Source organism: Amblyomma americanum, chromosome 1 (genome assembly GCF_052857255.1).
Source record: "Amblyomma americanum isolate KBUSLIRL-KWMA chromosome 1, ASM5285725v1, whole genome shotgun sequence".
NCBI lineage: Eukaryota > Metazoa > Arthropoda > Arachnida > Ixodida > Ixodidae > Amblyomma > Amblyomma americanum.
This window is the reverse complement of record NC_135497.1, coordinates 395,279,859-395,293,628: the sequence shown is the minus strand read 5'-3', so window position 1 is coordinate 395,293,628 and position 13,770 is coordinate 395,279,859. Positions and strand designations below refer to the sequence as shown.

The window sequence follows — 13,770 nt, the reverse complement described above, 5'->3', positions numbered from 1 at the left end:
CAGTGATGCGGCGGCACGAAAATGATACGAGAAACGTCTTATGAAAGCATCTCCCATAAGCGTACATCATGAGCTAGCTGCCGCCGTGATTCGCAGTACAACTTGGGTGCTTTCGAGAATGTTTTATGTGCCCGGATATGCGCCCTGATGACTGTCTAGGCCGTACCCTGCCGAACTGAACTCGACGAGGACCAGCGTGATGTATGGGCATTTCTGTAGCTTCCTCTCGTAACCGCCTCGATGTTCCTGAGATAAGTAAACGCGTGAAAGGTGAATATTTTTGGAAGCTTGTAAATGTCTGTTTTTCTTTTTTTTATGCTTAAGAACTGTAGTTTGCGCAGCTGGCAGTCGCTGTGTGCATTCCTAACGGGTGAAGGGTTCGGTGGTCTTGCTGCACGATTACGACGGCGAGACGAAACCGAATATAGCATTTTCTCTGGCATTTCGCAAAATTCCTTTCGCGCCTACTTAGTATTTCGCCGGTTCTGCCACGAGAGCACGCAAAAAGTGTTTGGTGAACAAAATAAGTTCCCACTTTGCGCCCTTAAGTCTCGACGTTCTGAAAAAGCCACTATCGCTCTAAATTTTTTTTTACATCGCGTGCTGTTTGCGTACTTTGTTTTTTTTTCTCTCCTCTAAGACGAGGTTTGTCTGCAGAAAGCTTGAGGTTAGGGCCACTCGCTTTGCCTTGTAAATAACCGACGCATGATTGCCATCCAACAAATAATATGCAAAGACGACGCGTACAAAAGCGTAAGGATGATTTCATTTTTTCCGGTTTGGAAAACTGCTGTTGCCATAGCTGGCGCTCTATTCTGCAACACACCCGCACAAAAAAAGAAGAGGCTAAATGCGGATATCAATGCGCGTGGCAGCGTAAAAAAAAACGCTTTGCACGCATATTTCTTGTATATCGCTGATATTTATAATTTATGAAGGAAGAAAAAAAAACGAACTGGAAGGGGAGTACCTTCTTGTAATAAGTATCAAAACAAGGACACTGTCTCCTTTTATTTTCCAGTCCTTTTCAGGGCACTCCTCAATGAAGCCTTCGCAGCGCGATACACCCAGACAGGGAAAGAAACATATCGGGTCAAGACGAAATGCTTGAGCAGGCTTACAGGTTTTGCGACAGCGCTGCCGAATGCGTGAAAAGGTCGTGCCTGAGCACAGCTATTTCCCTTACTTTCTGTCGCGTTTGACTAAACAACAAAAACTAATCACTACAGTGAGTCTTGTCAATCAACCCCAACAGCGACATTGGAGATGAGCGCTCAGGAAAGTCGTTTTCCTTTTGTACGCCCGAAAAGCGATCCCCGCGTTTTATTCTCTTTGTTTCCGACACTCTCTGGTCCCCTCGAGCGCTCGGCTCGTCCTTGTGAGGTAGCCTCGATCTGAACCCGAGGTGTTTTTGAAAAACAGTGCCGTGCGAGGAAGATTGCTTCCCTGGCGTCGCGGGTGACCCGGATATTGCCCTTCCTGACGGCTACGCCAGGCTGCCTGCTATCTCACAACGCCGGCCCTGCAAGAGCGTCAACTCACTCAAGGAGGATAACTTCCGTTTCCCTGCTACGAAAGCACCAAATTCCCCATTTCTGCGTCGGAAGGGGTATCAACCATATCTCGCAAAGATTTCCTCTCCCACCCTGAGAAATAAAGCCGAGGGCAAAAAAAGACAGATCAAGTCAAATGGAACGCTTCTCGTGTGCCATTATTCGCTTTGCCCTTTAAAATTCTCAAGTGCGTCGTAAGATAAAAACAATCTGGCTCAAAAGCACATAGGTTCGAAACAGAAACCATTCTGAAACACGACTGGTGTGAAAAAAAGGTTAACCGAGCATAAAACAGACAAAAAAAGAAAAGAAACCTAAACAGTGAGGCCATTGGAGCAAAAACGTCAACCGCATTATTTCAGTTCTAAGCTATTGAGGTAAACTAAAATCCCAATGAAAACGCAGATCCTCGCGCGCAAATTCCCACAGGAAATTGTTTCCGCAGTTCTTGCCGTGCTGTTTTAGTTACAAACGCTTTTAGTGTTCGGTGTTGCAAAAGCAGAGTTACGATCAAGAATGCCGCCGCGCCCAGAGTGTTATCTCTGAGGGGAACGCAAGGTACAGTCTGTTTGAAACACAAGAAGCACCCTAGACAGAAAAAAAATATATTTATTAATGTCGAAAGGTCGTCACTTCTTTAGCTTAAGTGAAACATAATGTTATCAATGGTGCAAATTCTACGTTAGGGTTGAAAGGGGCATTGTGAATATCGGCTATACATTTAAGTGGCACTGAAAGAAAATATTGCAGGGAAAAGGAAGCGAAGTTAGACTTTTAGATTACCCATAAAAACGCTACCAGCGTTCTTTCTGCACAAAAACGCGAAATATAAAATAACGTCCTTGTCTTCTACCTACACTTAAATCCCCCCCCCCCCCCCTCCGCCTCGCTGTCCGGGCGGTGTACGTCATTTTTACGACGAGTAAACCTACTCTCAGCCAATCAAAAAAAAACGAACGGAAGCGCAAACGCCTGGTTCATGGCCCTCTGTTGCAACATTTATCGAGAGATGGAAATACCGCATTGTGTAGCACAGGGTGCCTACATGGCAGCACATCGAGGCGCCCTAGTTAGCCCTCTATAAGGCGCGAGCTGTGTGCATGTCTCACGTGAATACAAATAGTAAAACTGCACTCAGAATGATTCTGGCAACTGAATTACATCGCTTTCAAGTCGTTCTGACGACTGATTTTGTACAAGAAAGGGGTACACAGTCGTACCAGTAACTCCTTAAAAAGTCCTCAAATGTGGTACATATCTCTACTTTTGTCTTTTAGACACGCGATAGAAAATTTTTGTTAGGATCGAAAATTGCTTCAAGATGTAGTATAAGGTTTTTGGTTTGGTTTCGGGGCGCTCAACGTCCCAAAGCGACTCGGGCTATGAGAGACGCCGTAGTGAAGGGCTCCGGAAATTTCGGCCAGCTGGGGTTGTTTAACGTGCACAGACATCGCACAGTACACGGGCCTAGAATTTCGCCTCCATCGAAATTCGACCGCTGCTGCCGGTATCGAACCCGCGTCTTTCGGGCCAGCAGCCGAGCACCATAACCACTCAGGTATAAGGCTTTTCACTGATGTGAAAAGGCTCAGAATCTCAAGAACTCTTAAATTTTTTTTCCGTGCTTGTAAAAACACACAGAACACCAAAAAGCGAAAGTGAAAAAACATGAAGAATGGCATCTTTGATTGTTCGGTAGTATTACGCACGCAAAAATGCGGTCCGTTACTGCTTCGTTCTCTGTTTGCCATCGTTTTACGCAAATGGGCACGCTTGTGCCGATGCTGCACAAATGGTTAACTACCATTCACGCTCTGAACCTGCCATTTGAACACGTGGCGACGTCGTCGCTAGAAAAGAGCGCGAATGCCATTCAAGGTTGTGCATAGCTAACGGTTGGGAAGTTTCTGCGCACGATGAGTTCACCCCGCCTGTGTCGGCACTTGTCGGGGTGGGCAATAAAATATAATCAAGAAAAATAGGGCCCTCCCAGAGCAGCAATCACCAATTTGTTTTATTTCTATTTCTGTGGTGTTTAGCTATCAAAATAGTATTGAGTGGGAAAGCGATAAACCAATCGTGGTTGGTGAAGGATTCCCTTGACCGCCCGCATATATATACTTGCATACACCGCGATTCTCGAGCGGTATCGGTACCGTCTTTTGCGTTTGTGCAATTACCCGGCGTATTTATTCGCTTTGAAGAAAATATATTTACTGTCTTCGGGCACTAATAGCTTAATCTAGTCACACACTATTCTGTTCTAGTGTAGTTTTAAATTAACAGGTATGGTAATGGTGTGAAGGAGTCTAGTTTTTCCTTGGCATAAAAGTTTGCGCCCGTAACTTAAAAGGGGTACAGACACAAAGTATTTGAGTGCCTGTTTTTTTCCCCTTCAAAGCGGCCTAAGGGCCTAGTAATTATAAAAATGAGCTCAAACCACCAGCTCGCAGCGTTAATAATTAACTACAAACAATATTGTATCGGCAGTCGCGGTTTCAGTCGGCCAGCGCTAAAGTGTTCCTTGACGTCATGGTGGACCGGCCAACCTGTAACACCGTATTATCGTGACTTTGGCGTCACCAGCAAGCTCTGGTTGCTCCTCTGCACAATCACTCGGCTCGGTGACGTCAAAATAAGTGGGGCAAGCGAGCCTTGAAATCACTCGATGTGGGCGGAAATTCCGAGCGATTCTTCGGGCAACATTCAAAATCGCATTAAATTATGCCTGACTCAATGCCTGTGACATAAATTCGCTAGAATTAATCTTCTTAAGCCCATGAAAGAAACCATATCATTTGTTTGAGATCGAAATTTTGTGTCTGTATGTATCCCTTAAACCGTGATTTAAAAAAGATGGGGTCATGTCTTGCAACAGTCAATGATGAACGCATGGCCCAAACGAAGACAAGTCCTCATGTCGACACGTCGGCTAGCTAACTAAGGCTCCCCCTCAGCCCTTGTTCACATTACGTTGTGTTGTCTCGAGTTCCTTCTTCTTGCTCTTTCTCTACAAAGTTAAGTTACGCTTATAGCCTTCAGAAGACATAACACTGATCTCCAGTATAGGTCGCAACATGGAGTCAGTACAGAGTCTAGTCCCCTTATAAAGAACCTGACGGTCACGTGGATTCCGTTCTCTATATCCGACATTCTTTGTAAGTAGACTGTCCGTATTACAGCCGAAATTATTATTTCCACCAAAAGTGACGTTTATTTCTTTATAAAACCGCGTTATGCGTGTCTACTTGTTCAAAGCAGACCCTACCGCAGCTCTTTCCGGGCTCTCCAGGGCGGTCATGTTCTCCCCGCTGAGACCGTTGCTGCTAACTACTAACTTCAGGAACGGGATGTAACTAATCCCGCCGCCACATTAATCAGACGCCTAGCGGCAGGGGAGTGCTCATGCCTGGCGTTCTACGTCAGAGAACGCGACTCTGTATTGTTGTGGTCCGCAGGAGCGAAGCCATCCCAGTGAACGTCTGGCCAGCTATGCATCAACAACCCTAGTCACAAATCTACTTTCGTCTTATCGCGAGTTTTGTAGAGCTTTATCTATCGTTCCTAGGCCCATGCAGCGATTGCAATTCTGTGCCACAGCGCAGCGCTCGTGGCACAGAATGCATCAGCTGCACTTTCCGCTGTCTGACGCTGCCTGCACGGGGTAAAGCATCGTAAAAGATGGGGCCAAGGCGACAGCATACCACGGGAGCATCATAGCCAGCAACTCATTCAAACTTCTCAAATCGTTGCTGTCTGTTGATCCACGACCATGGACAGTACCTTCCCTTTCGACGATGCCCCTGCCTTCCGCCCACTGGGCTGCTTCCACTTGGGATACTCTGCGCAGTCGGCGAATACGAAGGCAATGATTGCCCTGGTAGCCAATCGAAGCGCGCTTAGACGGCGGTTATTTGCTGTTTCAATGCTGCCTTTTAATTGCATTTTTGAGCCAACATATTCTTTGCGGGCCGGTGTCGCGAGGGCTGTTGAGCGCTCTTCGATCTGCGCGCTTCATGGAAGACGCCTTCAACTTCGGTTGCTGTTCATGGCGCCTCCGCGTTCGCTATAACGTACTGCTGCGGCCAAAGTTGTTCGCTGTATCTGAGACGAACTGCCATTGCCCGAACGCATAACTTGACGGCGGTGCCACGTTTGACCGTCATGTCAGATCTGTGTAAGAAAATTAGCGTTTCACGATAGCGGATACACTAGCGCCACTTCCCAGCAGCTGAGAAGGGGGCAAGCACTGAGTCAGGGGAGTATAACACCGAGTGGAAGTTTGGTAGCTCTCGGCTACGCCACTGTCCCTGCCAATGATGCTTGTAGAAAGAGAAAGACGAAATAAACTACAGAGGTATTTCAACAAACGTTGAAATTTGAATATTTCTCCATTGTTGAGCAGCATGGCCTTATAAACGTCGCGGAAGTGCTGCTCGCAGTGGCCACCATAGTTCCGGTTAGGCTCCTATGATCTGAACAGGTTGTCGTTGCCACATGGTACGCCATCTATTCTGTCTGCAACAGCAGCGGCTTGTTGCCAAGAGGTGTAGCCAAAATGGCTTCGATCACGGTTAGCAAGGATGTGGGGCGGGCGTGCATGAGGCTGCAGCCGCCACTCACTCCGGAGTGTGTATCAGACACTGCGGTAGAAATTGCTTAACCTGGTTGAACCTTGCCGTGCCGCCTAATCTTGCAGACCATGTATGGGCATTATAAATATAGCCACATAAATGAACCGCGTTGTGGCGCTGAGCTCTCCTTCCCGCTAATGTTTTTGTATATGCTTCCAAGCATACACAGGAAAACTGCTTCCCGCTAGAGTTTCTTCTTCCCGCACAGACCGATCACGGCAGCACGCTGCGCGGCACCGACCATGTTTTGGAAGCAGTCGTAGGAGTAAGCTAGGGCGTTTATTCGCGCATAATTTTCGAAAACGTTTCGAAAATTCGAGAACATATTAGACTAGCCCTGCATAATTTCGAATATGTACCTTTTCGCTAGTTCAGCGAATCGAATTTCTAATATTCGCATACCGCTAGTTAAATGCCTTAAAGCCATATTATCGCCAAGTTCTTGCTCTGCCAAGCACAAAGGATTTCTCTTCACTGAAAACTCCCTCTGAAAGGAGTGACAAACATGGCGAACTCTCAGGAGCGTCCATTTTCACCTTTCATTTGAGTGTAAAAGAATCTGAACAATGTAGCGCTGGTAGACGACGGACGGGGAGAGGACGGGACACACAGCCTTCTCGTCTGTCGTCTGCCAGCGCTACAATGTTCAGAATGTCAAACCAGCTTGCCCAGCAACACACCTTGCACATCTAAAAGAATGTAACGCAGGGAAAAGATACCTTTTCATATGAATGTGGAATTTAAAGGGACTAAGCCAAAGGCCTCAAACGCGTTGTTTGCGGGCCGCATGCGGGCCGCCTGGCGTTTCCATGCCCGAAGGACTTAGCTAATGTTCCGACCAAGCGTAATTCCTTATTTCCTCTTACTGCCCTCATTTGCCGTCTCATAAGTACAGCTGCAATGAAGCCTTCGAATTCCGGACGTCCCTGGTTGTGTCGCTGTTTAGCTCGTCGCGTTTAGGGCCTTACTCCCCTTCTGGCCCTCGAATAACTGGCTTAAGCGACGAGCAGTCAATAGAAACAAAAATAGCGTCACCTCTTGCGGGGGAACATCAAAGGACACTGTTCGCAGGTCCACCTTGCAGTAGGTATCTATGCACGGGATGATGAAGAAGAGGCCTGCAGAAAAGGAGAAAGAGAACGACATGAACGCATTGAAGTCAGGCAAGTTGTCAGCAGGTAGGATGCAACAGGCTGCAATAATTGTTTTGAATGCCACTGCAGGCAGGACGTATGACCCTCTTCAGAAGTTCCTGATCAACGAGGCTTTCTTCTGAGCACGGCAGTGCGGCTCCTGTATTATGAAAAGTGCTCAAAATATTCGGGAATGAAGATAGCTTCCCTCATTATTTGCTTAAACCTTTGAACTGCAAGTCATGCTACTGGAAATTTGGCTTGGAGAAAGCTATCTCGAAGTCTGGCATCTCTTGAAAAAGTAATACTCAGGGGCTATGTATAAGTATAACCTCTTTCAATATAATCATTCATAGAAGAATACGTGTCCTAGGTATCCGTTTAAAGAATGTATAAATGCGTCCTTTAGATAGCCTCTGCCCGTCTTTATTCATCCCTCCTTTTGCGCGTGGAAACATTGCAATATATTTATCTCAACATACATATGCAGACTAGTTGTCTGGGTGTAAAAATATTTTCATAACAAGTAATGTCTTTCTTCTAATCAGCAGCGTAAATCAGACCTTGCAACCCACGGTCTCTAAGCATGATATGACTCTGAACCTCAAATACTTAACATTTAATTTCTTTCGAGCAATGAAATCTTTCAATTCATCGCAAATTAATCCCCTTTGTTCAAAGAAAACCACCGCTATTTGTTGCTTTTTAGTGAAGTAGCCTTAAAGTAAAATGAATCAAATTGCCTACAGCGCCATCGTGGTTGAGTTCGTAACGTCGGACATAACAAATCGAGGACACACGCACGCACGCCAAAGCAAGGCTTGTGAAGAATGTAGCGGACAAGGGCCGTGATGCATCATCGAAAATTGCCGGCGCGGTGGCTACTCGCAACAAGCAAGCATAAATGGAAGCTCAGACCTGAAGAGCTCTTAGCAGCAGCACGGCACGCTTTTTTGGAGACCTCCCTGACGTCGTGATCCTCGCTAGAAACTGAACTGCACCCCATAATTCGGGCCGCACTGAATACTAGACGCTCTTACACAGCCAGCTCTCCTGTAGTCTCCTATAGTAGCTGTGGGTGGCCACTAGCCCGAATAACTAGGCTCGAGCGAGCCGTCTACGCGAACATTAAGCAGCGAGAGCATGCGTTTTTCGCGGATAAGAACCCGGTCGGCGTGTACAGCAAAGGCACTATAGGCTGCCTCTCGCTGTTACGAAACTCTTGTGATTCAAACATCCCTGTAAGAGAATCTCCCAACTTCTTTTATCTTTGTCTGAGTATCGTTATTTCCCAGAAACAGTTTACACGACGAATCGAGCTAAACTCGCGCTTATTTTTTTATGTGGCAAAGGCAGTATAGCGTTCACTATTATAACGCAAAACTACAAGTAGACAAGAGTCGAGGGGAGGCTCTGTCAGCTAGCCAACGTTTCGACAAGGAGACCTGTCTTCGTCTGGGCTAAGGTGAAGACAAAACCTTTTGTCGGAGAGTCGATGAATTGATGGAAGATAGGACCGTACCCTTTGGAACGGGGTGGTGGCAGTTGCCACCATTCTTGGCTTTTTTTATATTCCTTTAATGGTTTTATAAATCGGTCTGTAAATAATTCATTTTCTTTAAATACGCTTTAATCATAGACTGTTAATCTTATGTCACCTCTTTGCATTTGAGCCACCAATCTTCGAATCGCTTTTTACTAACTTCCACCGCAGATTCAGTAACATGACCATTGTTATCTCTAAACCTATGGTATCAGGGAGAGTGACTGTGTCTGCATCGACACCCAGATGGGCACCATCACATTCGTGTGTAAGATCTTCAGTTGTTTCTAAATATTTACCACGCACTGCACAAGTGCCTTCTTCTTGGTTAAATTTCTTTTTGTAGCTGCGCGTTCTAAGACACCCTGATCTCGTCGGCTGGCCAACGGGGACTCCCACTGGACCCTTGTACATTTTTTTTATTTTTGTGTTGTCGAGAATGCCATCTACGTGCCTTCTCTTCACCGTGGTTCGCTATTTACGATATTAGATGCTTTTAGCATAGCAGGTACGTACTTGCGTAGACGTATACCAGATGACCAGACGCCGGCTGCGCACGCGCTGTGGTGCCCACCTGACCACACCAATGCCAGTGCACGTGCGCAGGAACCGTCCGGTAAACCGGTACGCTCCTACCTTAGCACGTGTCTGCTATGCCAAAACCCTGTATTCTTGAGAAATCTCTTGCGTGAAGGAGCAGTGCTTTCGAAACGTAAACGGGACGGCCGAAAGCAGTGCTCAGTACCTCGCAGGCATGATCACCACAATCCGAAACATTAACAGGCGGCAGTCGTTCAACTATAAAATGGTACTTTTGCATTTTTTCTTCACGTTCAAGACCACTTCCGCGCCTGTTCGGTACTGTGATTAGAAGAATGAGCATAACACCCGCAGATATACAAAGTAGGAATGCGTACGATTAAAATAAAGCATCTTGGGATGCGTATGCTCGAGACGCTATTTGAGCAGAAAACATTCCGCATATTCTCCTGGCCAGCAGTAGTGTTCTAGTTCGATCTACAGCCTTTGACAAAAGTAACCAGGCTGCATGGTTTCATTTTCATTCGTATAGTAGAGGCCTTACGGCTTCCCTGAATATCAAAAAGATTTCGGAGGTTGAGGACAACGGTTCTCCTTACCATACAGAGATATTAAGGCGAAAGCCTTTAATGGCTCATGCTCGCGTCCGTCCGTCCGTCCATCCGTCCGTTACGGTTTTCAACTCCATAAGAAGAAAAACCTTTGTGCACGATGGGATTCGATCCACCATCCTTCCCGTCCGCATCCGAGCGTGCTAACGACAACGCTAGTTACTGCAAACGCATGTGTAGTTCTCCTTGTCTAAGACGCTGGAGAGTGTTTGCAGAAAGGCGCCCAATCAGACGGATGCCTCCCAAATGCCCTCCAGTGTCTCCATCATTTAATATTCACAAACAATTGTGTGCTTAAATAACACCTCAACCACACATCAGTGACACAAGCAGCATCACCGCGCTAAAGGCTTTCGCCTCAACGCACTTGAGGTCAGCAAAGTGGCCCCCTGAATTTTGAACATAAGGGCTATTATAATAGCTTCAATACACGACTGAGAAGCAAACCGTGTAGCCTCGTTACTTTTGGCAAATACTGTACGTGGCTCTTAAATGCAGAAAAAGAACTGCGCTACCAACATGGCAGCGACACCCTCCGAAGTGTGGGTCGCTCGCTTCGGGGATAATTTATCGTTGTTGCAAAGTTTTTCTCCACTCTCGTTGCTTATGGCGTCTCACCTAAGACTTGAGAGAACTGCAGATTTCTTTGTCCTTGAGTTTGCTGTACGTGTTCATGCGAGAAACAGCGGAAAGTCCTGAAAAGTATCTGCGATCGGCGTCCGTGAACATGTGTATCCTGGTCTGAAATTCACTAACAGCTGCTGTGAACAGAAACGTGACACTGCTCTGCGCATGCACAAGCCACGCCGTGACATTATCGAAACAAAAATTCAAATCAATCCGAGCGAACTAGCTATTTTTTTTGTATGGTCTTTACAATTCTGGTTCATTGCACTCTAATATTCTGACACCACAAAAAAAAAAAACAATACTCTATCCAAGCCATAACACAATTTGTTTTCTTATATTCTCTCATACTCTGAATAGTGCTATTTTTGCACTCAAATTTATTAGGCTCGGCTAATGAAATTGCTCGCCACAAAACCGTCATTACTTGTAGCGTCAAAGAGTGCATCATGAGTCGAAACAGGGTCTTGACGGTCGCACTGCTTTGTCTCTTAGCAAAACACTCCCATTTGCGCATTTCTTCACATTTGATATAACTTCACGATTTACCACTTTAGACCGTTTTCACTTTCCAGCTTCCATTTCCTTTATTTCGTAATGAAACAGCAGAAAACATTACTGCCAGGGAAACGTCGAAAATATTGCATTTCTCGTGTAATACTTGCTAACATCCTACTTCTTAGACGTACATCCCCGCTGAGCCGCTTTAATCTGGTAACATTTACTGCCGTGTTAGTTTAAATGTTCAAACGCAATGGCACAGCGCAACCTGAGAACTGGCACCTGCAAAAGCCGCCGTCACATTTGTCTACGTGTGGCTGCATATTTCACCTTGCTGTTAGCCATTGGCACGTATAATAATAATAATAATAATATTATTAATAATAATAATAATAATAATAATTGGTTTTTGGTGGAAAGGAAATGGCGCAGTATCTGTCTCATATATCGTTGGACACCTGAACCGCGCCGTAAGGGAAGGGATAAAGGAGGGAGTGAAAGAAGAGAGGAACAAATAGGTCCGTAGTGGAGGGCTCCGGAATACTTTCGACCACCTGTGGATCTTTAACGTGCACTGACATCGCACAGCACACGGGCGCCTTAGCGTTTTTCCTCCATAAAAACGCAGCGGCGGCTGCGTTTTTATGGAGGAAAAACGCTAAGGCACTGAAGACGAAATCGGTACTTCACTGCATTGCCGCAGTGACTTGGGAGGAGCTTTTCAGTAAATAATAGGAAGTTTAAAAACAACGCATTGACAGATGTTCTCTGCATTGAACGCAATAGCTGCAGTTATTAGTGTCATTTTATGCCTACTTTTCTGCATGTCCATCAATTTACTTTTATATTTTACACCTGCTGAAATACACAGGCTTGCAAATAATGACAATAGTCATTCTGCAGAGCGGAAGTTCCAGGATATGTTCTTACACGTTTTGCGCATTCAGACATATTTTGAGATGTTTGCCTACACCACGCAACCAGTCGCCACCGGGAACAAAGAGTGACAAAGGCAAACGGCTATTTTCTTCCTGTTGTTCCAGCGAAAAAACAAGCATGAAAGTAGTTTCTCTAATTATAACTGCGCCGGCAGTCATATGAATTGCCCCGGAGGTGTGTTATGTGAGCAGAGAGGAGCTTGATTCACTTAAAAAAACACGCGGCGACCATCAAAGATGAGAAATCCAGCGCTAGCTGGTCGGTTAATCCCGCCTCTGTACGATGCTAATAATAGATCAGGCGGTTCAGCGTAAAACTACCAGTGAAATCCGAAGCATCGCTTGGAATCTATTGCAGACCGACAAAGCGAAGCTTAATGCATGGACATTGACCTGACGTTCAAACGCACGCATGGCCGCCATCGTCGGCCGCCTCCCTCTCACGACCGACGGCTTCGACTTCGCCGGGGAGCACTTCCTGATCCCGGCGCCGTTCTCTCATCCCCTCGGCATCGAGAACTCACGCTTCAGGACCCTCTCGCCGCTGAGACTTTGCTTCATTTCAAGCAGTCTTCGCTTGCGCTAGCGTTCGAGGCGACATTCAAGTTTCTCCGAGTACTGATTCGGGTGACCTTTTTCGCTGTCATGGCAGCCAGCGACAGAGTGGCGCCACGCTCATTAACCGCGCGCCGCGGGCGTCGTGACCCTGTCAAAAGTAGACGCGAACTGCAGTGAAACCTGCCCTCTTTACAAACTGCAGCTAGTGCTTTAAAGAAAAACAAAACAACGACAACCCAATAGAATTGTAACAGAGATCATGCACTAAAAAAAAATGCTGCTGATGCAAAAGAAACCCAAAAGGCAGACCATAAAGTGTAAGTCCAAAAGAGCTCAGATTAACGCAGTTGATGTTAAGTTCTAAAACGTTACGATCGTTGTAATGGAATGAAGAGAAGGCATGAAGACATTTGCGCCCCATTAGCCTCAATATCCACGCCCTCACGTTTGTGCTTGAGTTGTGCTATGGGTGCTTCATTCTCGTCGACCCTGTACTGGTCCTAAGTGGCGATTGTTACAGCTATGGGCAGTGTGAAGAGCGAGGGCAAGAAAAGAGGAAAGCAGAAAACCATTAAACGAATTTGGCTAGAATCGAGCATTACTGAGGCAAAAAGAGTGTCCTATCTGGGGAAAAAAAATACGAGTTTTCTACTGTAAAGCAAAGGTCCGCAACAACCATTACAGCAGAAGAATGCGGAGGTAATAAAAGTTAGGAAGCCTTCTACTGCGTTCTTATTTACTGGAGTAGAGGGTGAAGGAAAAAGAGAAACAGCAGCGAGCAGCGAATCGTTGAAAAACAAAGACCTCGACCGGAAGCTTTGGCGCTGCTGGGGCTCCGCTTGAAACGATAACAAGAGGAGACGCAAGCGCAGAAAGCGAAGAGCAGTTACGAGCGGATGAGAGAGCGGGAGTTTTACGGCCGGGAGGCGTGGGCGGCAGCTGTGGTCAACGACGTCATCCATACAGGGCGGCGTGGAGCCAGATTCAGGTTGATAGGCTTCAAATTCTGTCGCCGTGCCCGTTATAGGGGGCGCGCGGAAAATCGGGATTGCGGAGCCGGGTTCGGCTTGCGGGTGTCAAGAGTGGGACATCGGGTCGGAAGGACCATAAACTGCTCCGACGAGCCTTGGCA

General features: G+C 46.4%; 1 protein-coding gene across 1 annotated transcript in view; it reads right to left on the bottom strand.

Moving 5' to 3' along the window:
- The window catches only part of LOC144115729 (band 7 protein AGAP004871-like), a 410,957-nt gene that overhangs the window by 26,699 nt on the left and 370,488 nt on the right, over positions 1 to 13,770 (bottom strand). The window contains exon 5 of the mRNA XM_077650218.1: positions 7,223 to 7,305. Coding sequence (XP_077506344.1) covers positions 7,223 to 7,305 — 83 coding nt within the window. The remainder of the gene's footprint in view (positions 1 to 7,222; positions 7,306 to 13,770) is intronic.